This window comes from Pseudophryne corroboree, chromosome 7, assembly GCF_028390025.1.
Source record: "Pseudophryne corroboree isolate aPseCor3 chromosome 7, aPseCor3.hap2, whole genome shotgun sequence".
Taxonomy (NCBI): Eukaryota; Metazoa; Chordata; class Amphibia; order Anura; family Myobatrachidae; genus Pseudophryne; species Pseudophryne corroboree.
Window position 1 is genome coordinate 407,060,138 of NC_086450.1, and position 20,311 is coordinate 407,080,448.

The following is a 20,311-nucleotide window of genomic DNA, read 5'->3' on the forward strand; positions in this document are numbered from 1 at the left end:
CGCTGCGGTTGTGTACACTAGAGATCCCGCCTAGACCGAGTCGCAGGCCTTAGCGTCTGCATACACGTGGAAGTCGCTGAGCGTCCGTGTCCGTCAGTGAGCGACTGTGTCCGTTATCAGTTACAGCAGTAGTGTACATCAGTAGCGTCTGAATCCACTTAGCGTCTTACGAGCGCATTTGCTTGGATATAGAAGTGTGGTGAGTCTCCCTGTATCCCGCTCTACTTGTTAGTATGAATTGTTAATTTCTCTAACGTCCTAAGTGGATGCTGGGGACTCCGTAAGGACCATGGGGATTAGCGGCTCCGCAGGAGACTGGGCAAATCTAAAGAAAGCTTTAGGACTAGCTGGTGTGCACTGGCTCCTCCCCCTATGACCCTCCTCCAAGCCTCAGTTAGATTTCTGTGCCCGAACGAGAAGGGTGCACACTAGGTGGCTCTCCTGAGCTGCTTAGTGAAAAGTTAGTTTTAGGTTTTTTATTTTCAGTGAGTCCTGCTGGCAACAGGCTCACTGCATCGAGGGACTAAGGGGAGAAGAAGCGAACTCACCTGCGTGCAGAGTGGATTGGGCTTCTTAGGCTACTGGACATTAGCTCCAGAGGGACGATCACAGGCCCAGCCTGGATGGGTCCCAGAGCCGCGCCGCCGGCCCCCTTACAGAGCCAGAAGCCTGAAGAGATCCGGAAAATCGGCGGCAGAAGACGTCCTGTCTTCACCAAGGTAGCGCACAGCACCGCAGCTGTGCGCCATTGCTCTCAGCACACTTCACACTCCGGTCACTGAGGGTGCAGGGCGCTGGGTGGGGGCGCCCTGAGACGCAATAAAAATACCTTAAATGGCAAAAGATGCATCACATATAGCCCCTGGGCTATATGGATGCATTTAACCCATGCCAAAAATACACAAAAAAACGGGAGATAAGGCCGCCGATAAGGGGGCGGAGCCTATCTCCTCAGCACACTGGCGCCATTTTCCCTCACAGCTTCGTTGGAGGGAAGCTCCCTGTCTCTCCCCTGCAGTCACTACACTACAGAAAGGGTTAAATAAAGAGAGGGGGGCACTAATTAGGCGCAGTATAAACAATACAGCAGCTATAAGGGGAAAAACACTTATATAAGGTTATCCCTGTATATGTATAGCGCTCTGGTGTGTGCTGGCAAACTCTCCCTCTGTCTCCCCAAAGGGCTAGTGGGGTCCTGTCCTCTATCAGAGCATTCCCTGTGTGTGTGCTGTATGTCGGCACGTTGGTGTCGACATGTATGAGGAGAAAAATGATGTGGAGACGGAGCAGATTGCCTGTAATAGTGATGTCACCCCCTAGGGGGTCGACACCTGAGTGGATGAACTGTTTGAAGAATTACGTGACAGTGTCAGCTCTGTATAAAAGACAGTGGTTGACATGAGACAGCCGGCTACTCAGCTTGTGCCTGTCCAGACGTCTCATAGGCCGTCAGGGGCTCTAAAGCGCCCGTTACCTCAGATGGCAGATATAGACGCCGACACGGATACTGACTCCAGTGTCGACGGTGAAGAGACAAATGTGACTTCCAGTAGGGCCACACGTTACATGATTGAGGCAATGAAAAATGTTTTACACATTTCTGATAATACGAGTACCACCAAAAAGGGGTATTATGTTCGGTGAGGAAAAACTACCTGTAGTTTTCCTGAATCTGAGAAATTAAATGAGGTGTGTGATGATGCGTGGGTTTCCCCCGATAACAACTGATAAAAATGTTATTGGCATTATATCCTTTCCCGCCAGAGGTTAGGGTGCGTTGGGAAACACCCCCTAGGGTGGATAAAGCGCTCACACGCTGGTAAGAACAAGGGCTCTACCCTCTCCTGAGATGGCCGCCCTTAAGGATCCTGCTGATAGAAAGCAGGAGGATATCCAAAAATGTATTACACACATACTGGTGTTATACTGCGACCAGCAATCGCCTCAGCCTGGATGTGCAGTGCTGGGTTGGCGTGGTCGGATTCCCTGACTGAAAATATTGTTACCCTAGATAGGGACAGTATATTATTGCCTATAGAGCATTTTAAAGATGCATTTCTATGTATGCGTGATGCACAGCGGAATATTTGCCGACTGGCATCAAGTCTAAGTGCGTTGTCCATTTCTACCAGTAGAGGGTTATGGACACGTCAGTGGTCAGGTGATGCGGTTTTCAAACGGCATTTGGAACATGAGAAGACGCCGTATTATCAGGCATTTGGAAGTATTGCCTTATTAAGGGGAGGAGTTATTTGGGGTCGGTCTTTCAGACCTGGTGGCCACGGCAACAGCTGGGAAATCCACGTTTGTACCCCAGGTCGCCTCTCATCATGAGAAGACGCCGTATTATCAGGCGCAGTCTTTTCGTGGACAAGCGGTCAAAAGGTTCCTCTTTTCTGCCCCGTGACAGAGGGAGAGGAAAAAGGCTGCAGAAATCAGCCAGTTCCCAGGAACAGAAACCCTCTCCCGCCTCTGCCAAGCCCTCAGTATGACGCTGGGGCTTTACAAGCAGAATCAGGCACGGTGGGGGGCCCGTCTCAATGAATTTCAGCGCGCAGTGGGCTCACTCGCAAGTAGACCCCTGGATCCTTCAGGTGATACTCAGGGGTACAAATTAGAATTCGAGACGTCTCCCCCTCGCCGTTTCCTAAAGTCGGCTTTACCGATGTCTCCTTCTGACAGGGAGATAGTTTTGGAAGCCATTCACAAGCTGTATTCCCAGCAGGTGATAATCAAGGTACCCCTCCTGCAACAGGGAACGGGGTATTATTCCACACTGTTGTGGTACCAAAGCCGGACGGCTTGGTGAGACCGATTATAAATCTAAAATCTTTGAACACTTACATACAGAGGTTCAAATTCAAGGTTGAGTCACTCAGAGCAGTGATTGCGAACCTGGAAGAAGGGGACTACATGATGTCTCGGGACATCAAGGATGCTTACCTTCATGTAAAAAATGTACCCTTCTCATCAAGGGTACCTCAGGTTTATGGTACAGAACTGTCACTATCAGTTCAGACGCTGCCGTATGGATGGTCCACGGCACCCCGGGTCTTTACCAAGGTAATGGCCGAAATGATGATATTCCTTCGAAGGAAGGGAATATTAGTTATCCCTTACTTGGACGATTCCCTGATAAGGGTAAGATCCAGGGAACAGTTGGAGGTCGGTGTAGCACTATCTCAGGTAGTGTTGCGGCAGCACGATTGGATTCTCAATATTCCAAAATCGCAGCTGGTTCCGACGACTTGTCTTCTGTTCCTAGGGATGATCCTGGACACAGTCCAGAAAAAGGTGTTTCTCCCGGAGGAGAAAGCCAGGGAGTTATCCGAGATAGTCAGGAACCTCCTAAAACCGAGCCAAATCTCAGTGCATCAATGCACAAGGGTTCTGGGTATAATGGTGGCTTCCTACGAAGCAATCCCATTCGGCAGATTCCACGCAAGAACTTTCCAGTGGGACCTGCTGGACAAATGGTCCGGGTCGCATCTTCAGATGCATCAGCGGATAACCCTGTCACCAAGGACAAGGGTGTCCCTCCTGTGGTGGTTGCAGAGTGCTCATCTTCTAGAGGGCCGCAGATTCGGCATTCAGGACTGGGTCCTGGTGACCACGGATGCCAGCCTGCGAGGCTGGGGAGCAGTCACACAGGGAAGGAATATCCAGGGCTTATAGTCTAGCCTGGAGACGTCACTTCACATAAATATCCTGAAGCTAAGGGCCATTTACAATGCTCTAAGCTTAGCAAGACCTCTGCTTCAAGATCAGCCGGTGTTGATCCAGTCGGACAACATCACGGCAGTCACCCACGTAAACAAACAAGGGTGTCACAAGAAGCAGGAGGGCAATGGCAGAAGCTGCAAGGATTCTTCGCTGGGCGGAAAACCATGTGATAGCACTGTCAGCAGTATTCATTCCGGGAGTGGACAACTGGGAAGCAGACTTCCTCAACACGACCTCCACCCGGGAGAGTGGGGACTTCACCCAGAAGTCTTCCACATGATTATAAACCGTTGGGAAAAACTCGACAGGTATTGCGCCAGGTCAAGGGACCCTCAGGCAATAGCTGTAGACGCTCTGATAACACCGTGGGTGTACCAGTCAGTGTATGTGTTCCCTCCTCTGCCTCTCATACCCAAGGTACTGAGATTGATAAGATGGAGAGGAGTAAGCACTATATTCGTGGCTCCGGATTGGCCAAGAAGAAATTGGTAACCGGAACTTCAAGAAATGCTCACGGAGGATCCGTGGCCTCTACCTCTAAGAAGGTACCTGCTCCAGCATGGACCCTGTCTGTTCCAAGACTTACCGCGGCTGCGTTTGACGGCATGGCGGTTGAACGCCGGATCCTGAAGGGAAAAAGGCATTCCGGATGAAGTCATCCCTATCCTGATCAAAGCCAGGAAGGATGTAACCGCAAAACATTATCACCGCATTTGGCGAAAATATGTTGCGTGGTGCGAGGCCAGTAAGGCCCGACGGAGGAAATTCAACTGGGTCGATTCCTACATTTCCTGCAAACAGGAGTCTCTATGGGCCTGAAATTGGGGTCCATTAAGGTTCAAATTTCGGCCCTGTCAATTTTCTTCCAAAAAGAACTAGCTTCAGTCCCTGAAGTTCAGACGTTTGTAAAAGGGGTACTGCATATACAGCCTCCTTTTGTGCCTCCAGTGGCACTTTGGGATCTCAATGTAGGTTTTGGGTTCCAAAAGTCACATTGGGTTGAACCACTTAAATCTGTGGAGTTAAAATATCTCACATGGAAAGTGGTCATGCTGTTGGCCCTGGCGGGGCCAGGCGCGTGTCAGAATTGGCGGCTTTATCCTGTAAAAGCCCTTATCTGATTTTCCATTCGGACAGGGGGAATTGAGGACTCGTCCTCAGTTTCTCCCTAAGGTGGTTTCAGCGTTTCACCTGAACCAACCTATTGTGGTGCCTGCGGCTACTAGGGACTTGGAGGACTCCAAGTTGCTAGATGTTGTCAGGGCCCTGAAAATATCCAGGACGGCTGGAGTCAGGAAAACTGACTCGCTGTTTATCCTGTATGCACCCAACAAGCTGGGTGCTCCTGCTTCTAAGCAGACTATTGCTCGTTGGATTTGTAGTACAATTCAGCTTGCACATTCTGTGGCAGGCCTGCCACAGCCAAAAAATCTGTAAATGCCCACTCCACAAGGAAGGTGGGCTCATCTTGGGCGGTTGCCCGAGGGGTCTCGGCTTTACAACTTTGCCGAGCAGCTACTTGGTCAGGAGCAAATACGTTTGTAAAATTCTACAAAGTTGATACCCTGGCTGAGGAGGACCTGGAGTTTCTCTCAATTGGTGCTGCAGAGTCATCCGCACTCTCCCGCCCGTTTGGGAGCTTTGGTATAATCCCCATGGTCCTTACGGAGTCCCCAGCATCCACTTAGGACGTTAGAGAAAATAAGAATTTACTTACCGATAATTCTATTTCTCGTAGTCCGTAGTGGATGCTGGGCGCCCATCCCAAGTGCGGATTGTCTGCAATACTGGTACATAGTTATTGTTACCAAAAAGATCGGGTTATTGCTGTAGTGAGCCATCTTTTCTAGAGGCTCCTCTGTTATCATGCTGTTAACTGGGTTCAGATCACAAGTTATACGGTGTGATTGGTGTGGCTGGTATGAGTCTTACCCGGGATTCAAGATCCTTCCTTATTGTGTACGCTCGTCCGGGCACAGTATCCTAACTGAGGCTTGGAGGAGGGTCATAGGGGGAGGAGCCAGTGCACACCAGCTAGTCCTAAAGCTTTCTTTAGATGTGCCCAGTCTCCTGCGGAGCCGCTAATCCCCATGGTCCTTACGGAGTCCCCAGCATCAACTACGGACTACGAGAAATAGAATTATCGGTAAGTAAATTCTTATTTTTTAGTAGCTATTGCATATGGGATCTGTATATTACTGTGTTTTCTGCATGTTATGTTTGAAAAAGAACCAGTTAAAACAGAAGTACAATTTTCCTACTTATTTATAAGTTGTTATGGGGGTTGTATTCTCATATGACAATGTCTAACGCTTTAACATGTGACTGACTGCTAGTATGCGTGCTGACTTTTCTGTGTAATATCAGTCATGTTCTGACCCTCAATTCAGGTGCACTGTGGTCAGATTGATCTCACTTCTATATACTTATATATAGGTGATTTTCAGTCACAAATTGTGTAGTCATTTAACACATTATTACCATGTCTGTGAGTGGCAAAAGTGACGAGGAGAATTTATCAAGCACTCCTACATCCCTAACATGCTTATCTTGTAAGACAGGGTTAATTGGTATGGACCAATTGGTCACTTATGAGGGCTTGTGTGCGAACTGTTTTGCTTTTCAGCAAAGTAAAAAACAGGAGGTAGTTGAACCACCATGGAATATGTTCTCAAAGACTCTATCTTCAATAGCGGACAGGTTAACTCCAGTAGCACCACCTCAAGGGTTAGGTTACACTATTAACCCATACATACAGCTCCTTTCCTACGGCTTGGTTCCAGTAGCCTCTACAAGCAACCAAGGGACAGGTAAGACTAAGACAGATACGTCTATGTGGCAGACTACACAAGATGATACAACAGATGATGATATAGTAGATTCAAATACTCCGTATGATGATCAGTCGCAGAGTTTTAGTTCAGAAGATGTAGCTGAACTTATTAATGCTGTGAAGGCTGTTCTCTCTTTAGAAGAGCCAGCCAAGACAGTGTTAAAATCTAAAGCACCTGTGTTTAAACGAACAAAATAAGTTAAAGCTGAATTCCCAGCGTCAGATGAGCTGACGGAAATGGTGGATGAGTCTTGGGCGATGCCCAGTAAGAAATATAAGATTCCGAAAAGATGGGATTCTTATTATCCATTTCCAGCTGTGGAGTGTTCAAAAAGAGAAGTTCCTCCAAAAGTAGATGCACATGTTCTGTGACTTGTGCATAAATCTGCTTTACCACTGTCATCTACCTCACTAAATGATGTCACAGACAGAAGGGTAGATAGCCTTTTGAAAAATGTATTTTCTCTAGTAGGAGCAGTGGTAAGACCTGCTATGGCTTCGGCCTGGGTAGCAAAGGCAATGGGCGAATGGAAAGAGGAACTAAATAATGACATCTCTTCTCCTAGTAGGGAGCAAGAGGATTGTTTTAGCCGTTTAAGATAATCTGCCCAATACTTGGAAGAAGCAGCAATTGATGTGGGTACAGTTGCCTCTAAAGCTTCAGCCTTGACAGTAGTCGCTCGCAGAGCAGTTTGGCTACGTACCTGGAAGGCAGATGCGGAATCCAAGAAAGAATTGGAAGCATTGCCTTTCGTTGGTAATATATTGTTTGGAAAACCATTATCTGATATCCTAGAATCAGAGGCTGAATCAAAGAAGGTCAGATTTCCGGCTACCTATAACCCTAAATCCAAGGGTCTAAAATTTCACTCTTTTCGTTGGCAAAGCGAAAGCTAAAGAGGAACCTAAGCAACCCCAGTTTAAAACCAGGGGTAGGAAGCAGTGGGCTAGCAAAAAGACAGCTTCTAAACCTGAACAGAAACCATCAGCCTGAAGAGACGAGCCTCCGCCTGGAGGATTCCAGGGTTGGGGGCCGACTCCTTCATTTTGCACACATATGGCAACAGTGCTTGGGTGCAGATGGTAGTATCTCAGGGGTATGGGTTCCCATTCAGGAGGCAGCCTTCTCAAAGATTTTTTTGCACCAGCCTGTCTCGTATACTCCAATCTATTTCTAATCCAGAAGCCAAATGGGTCATATCGACCAATTCTCAATCTGAAAATGTTGAACAAATACATTTGGATCCCGAAGTTCCACATGGAGACGTTACGCTCCATAATGTTGGCTATGGAACCGGGAGATTACATGGTATCTCTGGATGTACGGGATTCTTACCTTCATGTGCCTATAGCATCAGTGTTACCTCAGGTTTGCCATCCTCCAGGAACATTTTCAGTTCCAAGCCTTGCCCTTCGGGCTAGCAACAGCACCCAGGGTGTTTACCAAAATTATGGTGGTTATAGCAGCTTGTCTGCGCAAACAGGGAATAAGAATATTCCCATACCTCGACGACCTGTTAATCCTAGCACATTCGCAGGATCTACTTTTGAGCCATCTTCAACAGACAATAGTTTGTTTACAGAGACACGGGTGGCTCATAAATTGGGAAAAGTCGTCCCTGAATCCGTCACAGCGGATGGTTCATTTGGGGGCCATATTGGATTCAGACCTACAGAAAGTTCTCTTACCAGAGAAAAAGATAGTCAAGTTGCAGGTCATGGCTCAGGAAGCGTTGCACGCCCAGACAATGTCAGTCCATGCAGCAATGCGACTGTTGGGTCTGATGGTATCAACCTTCGACATGGTGGAATATGCGCAATTCCACTCCAGACCATTGCAGCACCTTATTCTGACCAAATGGAACGGAAATCATCAGACGATAAAAAAGCAGATGATAAAGTTTCCAGTAAACGTAAAAGGTCTCTAGCGTGGTGGCTACAGACAGACCATTTAAACAAGGGGAGACCGCAAGGGAAAGTCGCCTGTTGGAAATAAGGGCTATTTACATGGCTCTAGTTCAGGCAAAGGACAGTCTGCAAGGAAGACCGGTCCAGATTCGCTCAGACAATGTGACAGCAGTAGCGTACCTCAATCATCAAGGAGGAACTCACAGCAAGAGACTGATGGAGGAAGTAACTCCCATTCTAAGATGGGCAGAACTCCATCTTCCAGCATTGTCAGCAGTGTTTGTCCCAGGTGTACTGAACTGGGAAGCGGATTTTCTCAGTCGACACACCATTCAGGAAACCGAATGGGCATTACACCCAGAAGTGTTTCAGACACTAGTGAACAGATGGGGTCTACCAGAGATAGACCTCATGGCGTCTCGTCTAAACAACAAAGTTCCGAAGTACGGATCGAGAAAAGGATCCCGGAGCGGTCCTTGTAGACGCACTGTCAGTAGAATGGAAATTTCATCTGGCGTATCTGTTCCCTTCAATATCTCTGTTACCCTGAGTAGTGAGAAAAATAAAGCAAGCAAAGGGAGTCATAATTCTAATAGCCCCAGCTTGCCCAAGAAGGCATTGGTACACAGATCTTCTGAGGATGTCCGTGGAAGCACCAATACTGCTCCCTCAACGTCCAGATCTGCTAATGCAGGGTCCTTTTTGGTACAGCCATCTGGATCGTCTGTCTTTGACGGCGTGGCTGTTGAAACCTCTATCTTAGAAGCTAGAGGATTTTCGAAACAAGTAATCCAAACTATGCTTAGAGTAAGAAAGCCTTCTTCAGCTCGTGTGTATCATAGAATATGGCAAGCCTATATTCATTGGTGTACTGGAAAAAATTTCAATCCAAGATCTTTTAAAGTATCCAGGATTTTGGATTTCCTTCAAGCAGGATTGGATAAAGGTTTGAAAGTGGCTTCCTTGAGAGTTCAAGTATCAGCATTAACTGTATGGTTTCAGCGAAAGATTGCTGATTTACAGGATGTACGTACTTTCTTTCAGGGAGTGGTACATATTCAACCTCCATTTGTTCCTCCTGCAGCTTCCTGGGATTTGAATCTAGTTCTTTGATTCCTCCAGGGTCCTCCGTTTGAACCACTTAAGAGAGCAGATCTTAAATGGTTAACGGTTAAAGTACTTTTTTTTTTACTGGCAATGGCGTCAGCCATAAGAGTGTCAGATTTAGGAGCGTTATCGTGTAAGTCTCCTTCCCTAAGTTATTTTCCAGACAGAGCAGTTCTCAGAACGAGATCTGGTTATCTTCCAAAGGTGGTATCAAAGTTTCACCTGAATGAAGAGATTGTAGTCCCAGCTTTTCAGGTATCGGGACTATCTGCGGGAGAAGCGTTGCATAGATCGTACTAGTGCCATCAGGAAAACAGATTCTCTCTTCATCCTCTACGGATTTCATAGAAGAGGATGGCCTGCTAGTAAACAGACGCTGGCGAGATGGCTCCGAATGGTAATATCAGAAGCTTATTCTCATGCAGATCTCCCTACTCCGGCTAACGTCTCTGCACACTCTACACGTAAGGTAGGTCCTTCATGGGCAGCACAACAGGGTGCTTCAGCAGAACAGATATGTAAGGCAGCCACATGGTCTTCCATAAACACATTCATTAGACATTATGCCTTGGATACTTTTGCCTCTCATGACGCAGACTTCGGGCAAAAGGTCCTCCTGTGCAATCAGGAGCATCCCCACCACTAGAATGGCTTTGGGAATCCCAATGTAATCCTGTGGACCCAACCAGAGAAATAGACGTTATGGTAAGAAATTACCGTTGATAACGTGATTTCTCTTACGTCCACAGGGATCCCACCCTGACGCACCTGATTTGAGGATCTTGACAATCACTAAACCTCTTCCTTCTTGTATGGAAGGGTGTGAGGGTGTGCTCCTGCCTAAATCGCTGTGGAAAGAACTGATTTGACTGAGTCAGTGGGCGGGACTATATGGTGAAGGCCCCGATGCATCCTGGGAGGCCAGAAAGCTCGTGACCGTGTTGGTGCCATTTCCGCTGTCGCTCAACCATATCCCAATGTTATCCTGTGGATACCTGTGGACATAAGAGAAATCACGTTATCAACGGTAAATTCTTACCATAACGTCTATGTCTGAATCATGTCATTGTCCTGGTTCCCCCGTCACAACAGGGTGAAGCCGTTTAATCAAGCCCTTTTTCGTGGTCCTGAGACCGGACAGAGGCCAATCCTTAACAGATATCCCTCGATTTCTACCAAAAGAAACTCGAATTCAAGATGGAATCTCTCAGGACAGTGATTTCCAGTCTGGTGGAAAGAGTTTTCATTATTTCGGTAGACATGAAGGATGCCTACTTACAGATTTCCATTCCATTCTGATTTTCCATTTTCCTGAGGTTTGCAATTCAGAATTGTCATTACCAGTTTCAGACGTTGCCGTTTGGTCTATCCACGGCTCCGAGGATTTTCACCGACATAATGGCGCAAATGATGGTTCTCCTTCAAAAGCATGGAGTCGCGATTATCTCGTACTTGGACGATCTCCTGATAAAGGCGAGATCCAGGGACCAGTTGGTGCAAAACATTGCACTATCCCTGACAGTTCTTCAACAACATGGTTGGCTCCTAAACTTGCCAAAAGCAGAGTTAATTCCAACAACGCTGCTGTCGTTTTTTGGGAAGGATACTGTACACAGAACTACAGAGTTTTTCTTCCAGGGAAAAAGGCTCTGGAACTTCAGACCCTGGTCAAACATGTTCTGAAACTAACAAATGTGTCAATCTATCAATGCATTCGGTTGCTGGGAAAGATGGTTGCGGCCTACGAGGCCATTCAGTTGGCAGATTTCATGCCAGAGTGTTCCAGTGGGACTTGCTGGACAAGTGGTCCGGATCCCACTTACACATGCACCGAAGGATTATCCTGTCTTCTGAGACCAGAATCTCACTTTTGTGGTGGCTACACAGCTCTCACCTCCTAGAGGGGCGCAGGTTCGGGATCCAGGACTGGAGGCTGGGGTGCAGTCACACGGAGGAAAATCTTCCAAGGAAGATGGTCAAGTCAAGAAACTTGTCTCCACATAAACGTTCTGGAGTTAAGGGCCATTTACAATGGCCTTCTGCAAGCGGAACATCTTCGCGATCTGCCCGTATTGATCCAGTCGGACGATGTAACAGCAGTAGTGTACATAAACCGCCAAGGCGGAACAAAAAGCAGAGCGGCGATGGCAGAAGCCACGAAGGTCCTCCGCGGGGCGGAAAGACATACAAACGCTCGGTCAGCAATCTTCATTCCAGGGACTTCTTCAGCAGACACGATCTCCATCCAGGAGAGTGGGGCCTCCACCAAGAGGTCTTCGCTGAGGTGACAAGTCGTTGGGGAGTTTTCTCAATGATGGCATCTCGTCTCAACAAGAAGCTTCAGAGATATTGTTCCAGGTCGAGAGACCCTCAAGCAAAGGCGATGCCTTTGCACTTCAGGAGTAGCTCCCGGCCAGCGCCGCCTTAGCGTGCTGGCCGGGAGCTATTCCTCGCTCCCCGGCCCGCAGCGGCTGCGTATGACGTCACGCAGCCGCTGCGGCCCGGCCCCCGTTCGGTCCGGCTAAGCCTGCATTGGCCGGACCGCGCCTACGAAACGGCGGCCAAATGCCGCCATTTCGCCCCCTCCCGCCCATCGATCGCCTCTGCCTGTCAATCAGGCAGAGGCGATTGCTGTCCGGCATGCGCCGGCGCACTACGGCGCAGCAGGGACCCGTTCGCTCTGCTGCGTTAAAACGCAGCGAGCGAACGGGTCGGAATGACCCCCTGTGTCCTGAGTGGATGTAACATTAGCCCAGCACTTGCCCATGATTACAGCAATGTATTTGCATTACACAACCACTAGATGGCCCTCTAGATTAGGTGCCAGTAGAACCCATACTTGCCAACCCTCCCTGATTTGCTGCAGTTTTCTGCGAGATGTTAATGGAGATGATCCTAAACTGGAAGCAAAGCAAGGCGGAGCAAACAACATTGCACCTTGGTAAAACCATATTGCACTGCATATGGCACAGAGACAGATGCCCAAGATTCGCAAGGCGAGATTGGGATGTGAGAGAGCAGTGTCCAAACTCGAATCTGAATGCACGGTTTAAAAAAAAAAAAAAAAGCTGTCTAGCATTTGTGGTCTACATGAAAAACCTATCAGTAGTCTATACCCACCAGAGACAGAAGTTCCTTGCTTTGTACTATGCTCAAGGCTGGTTGTTAAAAACCGTTACCTTTATGACTCTCTATCCCCACCTTGTGGCAGGACTGGGAATAAATGTACATGCTCAATGTGACATTGGATATAGGACAATATTCAGTATCAGTTGCAGATTCTGCTACTGATTAAATCGCATTGCCCAGGGCAAGGTTGATTAATATCCAATCCACCTCAAGAGGGGGGGGGGGAGGGGGGTTGGATGTGTCAAGCCTTGGAGACAGATAAAATGGAGAAATTTATCAGTCTTTGAAATGACAGAAGCTGATTGTTTCTTTGGGCAACTTCTCCTTTACTACGTCTCCCCTACGACTATTAGTAATGTAGGGATATAAGGTCTGGCCCGCAATCATAGTAACAACTCAGTTCAAAAGTGTTCAGTGGGTGGAGGTCAGGGCTTTGTTCAGGTTAGTTAAGTTCTTCCACACCGAATATGACAAACTAATTTTGTCATGAAGAAACAGGAGAGGGCCTTCTATAAACTGGTCCCACAAAGCTGAAAGCACTCAATCCTTTAAAATGTGATAGTATGCCATTGCATTAGCATTTCCCTTCACTGGAACAAAAGGACCCAGGTCAAACCATGAGAAGCAGCCCCAGACCACGTTATTGCTCCTCACCAAACGTTACAGGTGGCAATATGAGGAAGTTATCTCCTGGCATCTGGTAACCCAGATTGATCCATCAGATTGCCGGATGGTGAAACATGATTCATCATTGCAGACACGCACTTCAGCTGCTCCAAGTCATCTTTAGACCGCTACAGCTGATAATTACTATTGTATATGGTGACACGCTTGACTTCGGGCCAGCACAAGCAGCTGACCATGGCAGAAATTTGACAAACTGACTTGGAAAGGTGGCATCCTATGGCAGTGCCACTTTGAAACTCACTGAGCTCTTCAGTGCAACATCTAGTGATACATTTTGGTTATGTACAGTACCTATCATGTAATTAACACCTTCTTGTATTTTAGTGCTACAATCTCCAGAGTGACGCTTGTAGTGCTACGCAGGTTCTTCATACAGCTCTCCATCTTATCTGATACCCACCATGGAAGAGATCTCAACTTATTAATTGTCTGGACAACTCTAAACCAGGAGACTTAAATCTTTAGTGACAAATGTGTAAATGGATTTTTTTTTTTTGGTCTTTCCATATAATAATATCCGTATTATTTTCCAGAGGTTGCTCCTTTTCCTGTTGTTTGCAGGCGTCACATATAACGTCTGTATAACATATGTATAACTGCAGATTCTATCCCCCAACTTTAAAGTTTTAGATAAAAAAAAGAGAACAGAGCAAAAAATAAATAAACTATAATAATCAGAGGTTGTTGAATATTTTGTCATCATGGTCATGTCGACATGGACTAGGTAGATATTCATCATGTTGACACTAATGAAATGTTGACAAGATTAGAATGTCGACAGTCATCCACTTTTGGTCCATGCAGAATGTCGGCATTTCACACGCCAACATTGTGAAACCGCCAACACATTTGATATCAACATTTTAACAATGTTGCCATTTTACTATATCCCAATGCAAGCGCTATCCCCTTCCTTAGGGCTGACCTCAGTGCTGTGTGGCCTATTCGCTAATGATCCCACTTCTGCCCCATGGCTGCTGTGAGCGTTCTGCGCGGTGTAAAGACCAGAGACTCTGCTGGATTTAAATGTAGCACTTTTGGACTGAAGCCACGCTGCCTCTCCATACAGCCTGCCGACACTTCCTAGAGCGGGTATATGAGAACGCTTCACCTTGCAGCTCTCCGCCTTAGCTCCTCTTCTGGCTGTGTTATTCTGCTAGGTTGTAGGCTGTGCTTGGTAGGAAATAGATTCCTAACATGTCACGCTCCTGTTCTCTATGCAATAAACAAGATGTATTTTTAGGGAACCCTGCAAGGCACATTCTTCTCCTTCATAGCCCATCTGATTACAGACACATCTCTTGCAGCAGACAGCACACTGGTGAAAGTGGGCACTGCCAATGATAATGGCCGTTTGAACAAAGCAGATGGATAGGAGCAATGCGGTCAGATTGATGTGTAGTCTCACCATACAGACAATTATCCGCATTTAGGGCCCGATTCAGTAAGGATTGCAAATTCTGCTAAGTAGCAGAATTTGCAATACTTGCGATCGCATGCTGCAGGCCGCCCAGCATGCTGACCACCGCTCCCCCACCTTGACCAAGCAGAAATTGTGATCGCACCACAATTTCTGCTTGATCGTAGAAATTCTGCTGGCGAGGCTGCCATCGTTCTGATCACGGTGGCTGCGTGTGACGTCACACAGCCGCCCCAATCCCGTTTGCGCCACACTGCCCCCCTTCCCCCCCCGCGACTGCCTCTCATGCGCAGTTTCTGCAGGCGCATCCTTTTTGTAATATTTACGGTCGGATAGAGCTTTGCGATCCAATCTGAAACGGGCCCTTAGTTCTGTGCGCGCAATAGAGTACTATTGTGGACGACTTGTGCGTAATTCTGACACGTGCCCTTAATAACTACATTTCAGCATACAGAAGGAGTTCCATGCACATAGCTGAGGGGGTGTTCGGAAATTAGCAGGAGATGGTGCCATCAGTAGGAATTGCTGTGAGTAGTGGGGATTGTCTTATCGTTAGGCATTACATGCCTGTTTCAGACCTGTAAGTTCCGTCTCTTTTACCAGTGCGATTCGGTATCACTGTGCAAGGACCTGCAGCTGGGCATTAGGAAAGTGCATTGCAATCCGATAAATGTAAATAAAACTATACACTGTTTAAACAAAAGTATCATTGTGTTTCACCAACTGAGAGCAATGTTTATCGGCGCAGTATCTGCATACAGTGATAGAACATTTGTCACAGGAGCATCATTATTTGGAAAAAAATGTAAATTATTACAATTTATTTCTCTTTCAATTCAGACAGAATTTGACATACTGTAAAACTTGGCAATGCTGCTGCCCCTTTATTTGCTCTTTCTCCATTACCACTGGATAACGGATATTACAACACTCTGTACATGAGGATATTGGTTGGTGAGAGCAGATGTGGGCTCGGATGCTGTGTAGGGAGACTGTATCACTGTAGTCCCCATACAGCAGTTAGGTGAGCTGCTGACATTGGGCGCAGTGCATTGAGATGTCATCCAGCCACAGACGTCAGAGCATGGAACCATGGCCGGAACTCTGGTAACTTCTACCAGTCCAGGCAGCTGCCTGGGCACCACAGTCCCGATTCCTCCAACACACCAGTAGGATTCCTGCATAGCCGCTCACTGGCTGGGGGCCACCTGGAGGTTATTCCTCAGCTTCTCCATCAGTAACAGGCCATTCATTGCTAAGTGACGGCAGTCATCGTCAGGGTCCTTCTCGGCCACATCTGAAAGACAGCACCAAGCTCAGATTAATGAAACGGTTTGCACTTTACCAGACCACCCGGCCTCCATGTTTTCCTCACTTCTGCCTGTATTGGGGGGATCTAATAATGGGGAATAACATGGAAATCCCATGGTAACGCCACTGAGAAGGTACAATGACGGAGATCCTTGTATCAAACCTTCTAAAAAGAGTAGTGAAGTTGCCCATAGCAACCAATTAGCATCTACCTATCATTATATAGAACGGGCTGCACTTCAGTGGATGTGGAACTACACATCCTATAACCATGACAGGATATAATGGGATGTGTAGTTCCACAGCAGCTCCAGTGCACAGGCCGCCTCACTCCGTTGCAGAATGTACTTAATAAATGCTACCTCAGAGCTGGCTGTTTGCTATGGGAACGCCACTCTTTAGGAGGCTTGATACAACTCCCCTATGTGTACTATGAGAATAATACATCAGAGTACCTGTCGCCTACACGGAACTGGAAATTACATGGATGTCGGAGAAGATATCGTAGTAACTGTATAAATGTAGGTTTATTTTTGTACATCACAGCTTGAGCTCTATAACTGCTGAGAGAGTGGAAGAGGTGACAGACCCCTCCCTACGCCTGTCACTGGAACATTAGGAATGACGTTAGAAACCCCTGTTCTTCCTGCACCGCCGCAGCCATAGATCACTAGTGATAGTCAGCTAACGCTATCTAATCTCCCTCAGTGACTCCGTCCCTGCACTTGTCCAGGCATATAATGATTAGGAATATGTATAGATTCTCCTACCATCACCTTTATACATGTCTGCATAATATGACCCTCTATTGGGAGGTAGAAATAATAACAAGCAGCGGCGGCTGCTACCCCTGGGATGCAGCGTCGTACAAAGTGTGCAGGGGGGAGCAGACCAGGACATATGTTACAAACGACTTCTCATGTATATACATATGCTCTGACTTCCTTCCCCAGGAATCAGCAGCCACCGCAGTATGGGACACACTGCACAGCTTGTCACTAGTCATTTAGCCCGCCGCCGGACTTCCATTGGCTGGCTTCACAGCAGTCCGGAGGCGGGCTAAATAACGACTGACAGATTGACAGGCTGAGCAGTTAGTTCAGTGCTGCGGCAGATCCTGGGGAAAAAACTAGGACATATGTTGTATACAACTTCACATGTATTTTCACATGTCCTGGTCAGCAACCTGGAAACTTTGGATGGCGCTGCAGCCCAGGAGCAGCAGGCACTGCTGGTCATAAGCATGAATGAGAATACACAAGGAACTATGCAAGCTTCCAACACCTGCACCTGATTGGTTCTGAATAGTCACACGATCTTCAGACATTTGGGGAGAGATTTAGCAAATCTTGGAGACAGATAAAGTACCAACCAATCAGTTCACATCATTTTTCAAACCCAGCCTGTAACATGGCAGTTAAGAGCTGATTGGTTGGTACTTTTTCTCTCTCCAATCTCTGATAAATCTTCTTCTTTAAATGATGCCACGGTGGTGAAGTATAAAGTAGAATAGATAGCGGAGCAAAGTTTTATACTTTATTCTCGCCAGAGCGCTATGCAGCTAGCCGTAATTTTGCTCAGACCATACTAATGCTAGATTTGTCATACTGCATGACTGTACAATGTACATACATCAGAGAGAGGCGAGTTTAATAAACGTTGTTCTGCTCCTCACCTTCCAGCCAGCATTTCATTTCCAGGGTCTCCTCAGCCATGTCAGTCATTAGCCGTTCCCAGGGGACGCTCAGCAGAATGGTAGACACACAAAACAGGAGGCCCTGTCTAACATATCTGTAGAGAAGACGTTATATTAATGCACGGTCCTGTGATTAAGACACTGTGAGACGGATGTAATTAAGTCAGAGGTGTGGGTTCCCAGCCAAACTCGGCAGGGGGCAGCAGATATAACATGTGCAGAGAGAGTTAGACTTGGGTGGGGTGTGTTCAAACTGAAATCTAAATTGCAGTGTAAAAATAAAGCAGCCAGTATTTACCCTGCACAGAAACAAAATAACCCACCCAAATCTAACATCTGCCCCACCTGCAGTGCACATGGTTTTGCCCAACTGCTAACAAATTTGCAGCAGTGATCAGGTCTGAATTAGGCCCATGGTTGCCACTTTTTAAAAAAAATAAAAATCAAAGTTCGACTGGGAACCCGCATGTCTGGCCAACTCGGACTTACATCCGGCCCTGTAGCTCAGTCACTCTTGGACGCTAATGAATTACACAGGTTCAGCCACAGAACCTGTTTTATCCATGAGCGTCCCGGTTTTAAGGGATAGTACGGTAAGCTATATATACTGCAAACCCCATCTTTCAGGAGTTTTACCCATGTGTGAGAGGAAGGAGACCACAGAACGGGGAAGGGAGGAGAAAAGCCAGGGTGAGATAGTGGGTACAAGATTGTTATACAGGCCCTATGCTGAGCGTACAATGATATGGATCACACATAGGCAGATACACTATTTAGAACTGAAGAGGGATGAGCCATAATTCCATTTGTAGGAGTCTGTAGTGTTGCACAGGGGTGAGAGAGAGGGTAAATTAGGAACGATTGTCCTCATACACCTATCATTTTTGCGACATATGGTGTGAGACGCTTGGCACGACTTAGGAGAAGGAATCGCTACCCATGGCGGAGCATCTAAGAACTTTTAATTTTGTGTGTAAATTCAGTAATAGTGTAATAGGTGTATGTGAGCACAACTCTAGTACTAGACTACTAAGAATTAGGCAGATGGCAAAAGGAGAAACATTCCACTTCTGCCACTGGAAGAAGTCTCTTATGTGTAGCAGTGGGTCTCGATAGAAAAGAGACAATATGGGGTCTCCATCCTTGATCAGTGGGTTATCTAGATGAGGGATTACTCAACATGTGGCTCTACCTCTGTTGTGGAACTACACATCTCAGCATGCCCTGACAGCAAAACTGTGGCAAGGCATGCTGGGGTGTGTAGTTCCGCAGCAGCTGGAGGGCCGCATGTTGAATACCCTTGATCTAGATAATCCCATAATGACTGATGTGGTGAGTACATATATGGTACCTATGCTGACAGTAAGGATATAGCAGATCCTATACAAGCCCTAAAGAGTGGCTATAGGTTAGACCCATTTCAATGTAACATCACACGGTGATATAGAAAACAGATAAGTATAAGCCAAACAGCAGAGTGGAACGGAGAGACGGATGAGCACAGCACAGTGCGGGTGAAACGCGTGAGTGGCCAGGTGATCAGTTAGCGTTACGGGTCAGCAAGGAGCACACTGCAGTATCAGAACGGGAAATGTATACAATGGACTATTAAGCTAGAAATTCAAAATGATTAAACCATCATTTCACTTTATATATATATATATATATCTTACTTCAAAATACTTTTCTTTATGGACGATATTTACGTAAAGAGATTGTATAATTACTGCCCTACAGGGGGAATATATTGTCATTGTGTGATTCAAGTGATACTACAGATGGGAAAAAGGTAAGTGACATCAGAAGACACTGCTGGTCTTACGGAACCCTCAGTGGAAGTCATCCATGGATGTGTAATAAAACAAACTGCACGCCTCTGGCCACAATTCCACACTCACTGGTCAGTATGAAAGCGCAAGAGCCACACGAACTCCAGAAGCGATTTCCCCATCTGAGACGCCACCTGTGTAAGAACAAATAGGATTTTAATTACCTACCGGTAAATCCTTTTCTCATAGTCCGCAGAGGATGCTGGGGTCCACATTAGTACCATGGGGTATAGACGGGTCCACCAGGAGCCATTGGCACTTTAAGCGTTTGAGAGTATGGGCTGGCTCCTCCCTCTATGCCCCTACTACCAGACTCAGTCTAGAAACTGTGCCCGAGGAGACGGACATCTTCGAGAAAAGGATTATACACAGATAGTGGCGAGATTCACACCAGCTCACACAACAAGGCGAACCAAGCAAACTAGCTTGAAACTCAGCAACAGCTGAACATTACTAAACTAAGTAACAAGGCAGTACTTAACGAAGAACAAAGCCGTACTGAACCAGATAACCACTGCAGGATAATGAAGCGCTGGGCGGGCGCCCAGCATCCTCTACGGACTACAGGAAAAGGATTTACCGGTAGGTAATTAAAATCCTATTTTCTCTGACGTCCTAAGTGGATGCTGGGACTCCGTAAGGACCATGGGGAATAGCGGCTCCGCAGG

At 46.9% G+C, this 20,311-nt stretch overlaps 1 protein-coding gene across 3 annotated transcripts in view; it reads right to left on the reverse strand.

Annotated features, from left to right (window-relative positions):
- Positions 1-15,596: 15,596 nt before the first annotated feature.
- TELO2 (telomere maintenance 2) overlaps positions 15,597-20,311 on the reverse strand; it is a 105,218-nt gene continuing 100,503 nt past the window's right edge. For all 3 annotated transcript variants that reach the window (XM_063934669.1, XM_063934670.1, XM_063934668.1), the window contains 3 exons: positions 19,713-19,777; positions 17,794-17,909; positions 15,597-16,104 (listed from right to left, as the gene is read on the reverse strand). In XM_063934669.1, the coding sequence (XP_063790739.1) occupies positions 15,998-16,104; positions 17,794-17,909; positions 19,713-19,777 (288 nt within the window). In that variant the 3' untranslated portion in view covers positions 15,597-15,997. The remainder of the gene's footprint in view (positions 16,105-17,793; positions 17,910-19,712; positions 19,778-20,311) is intronic.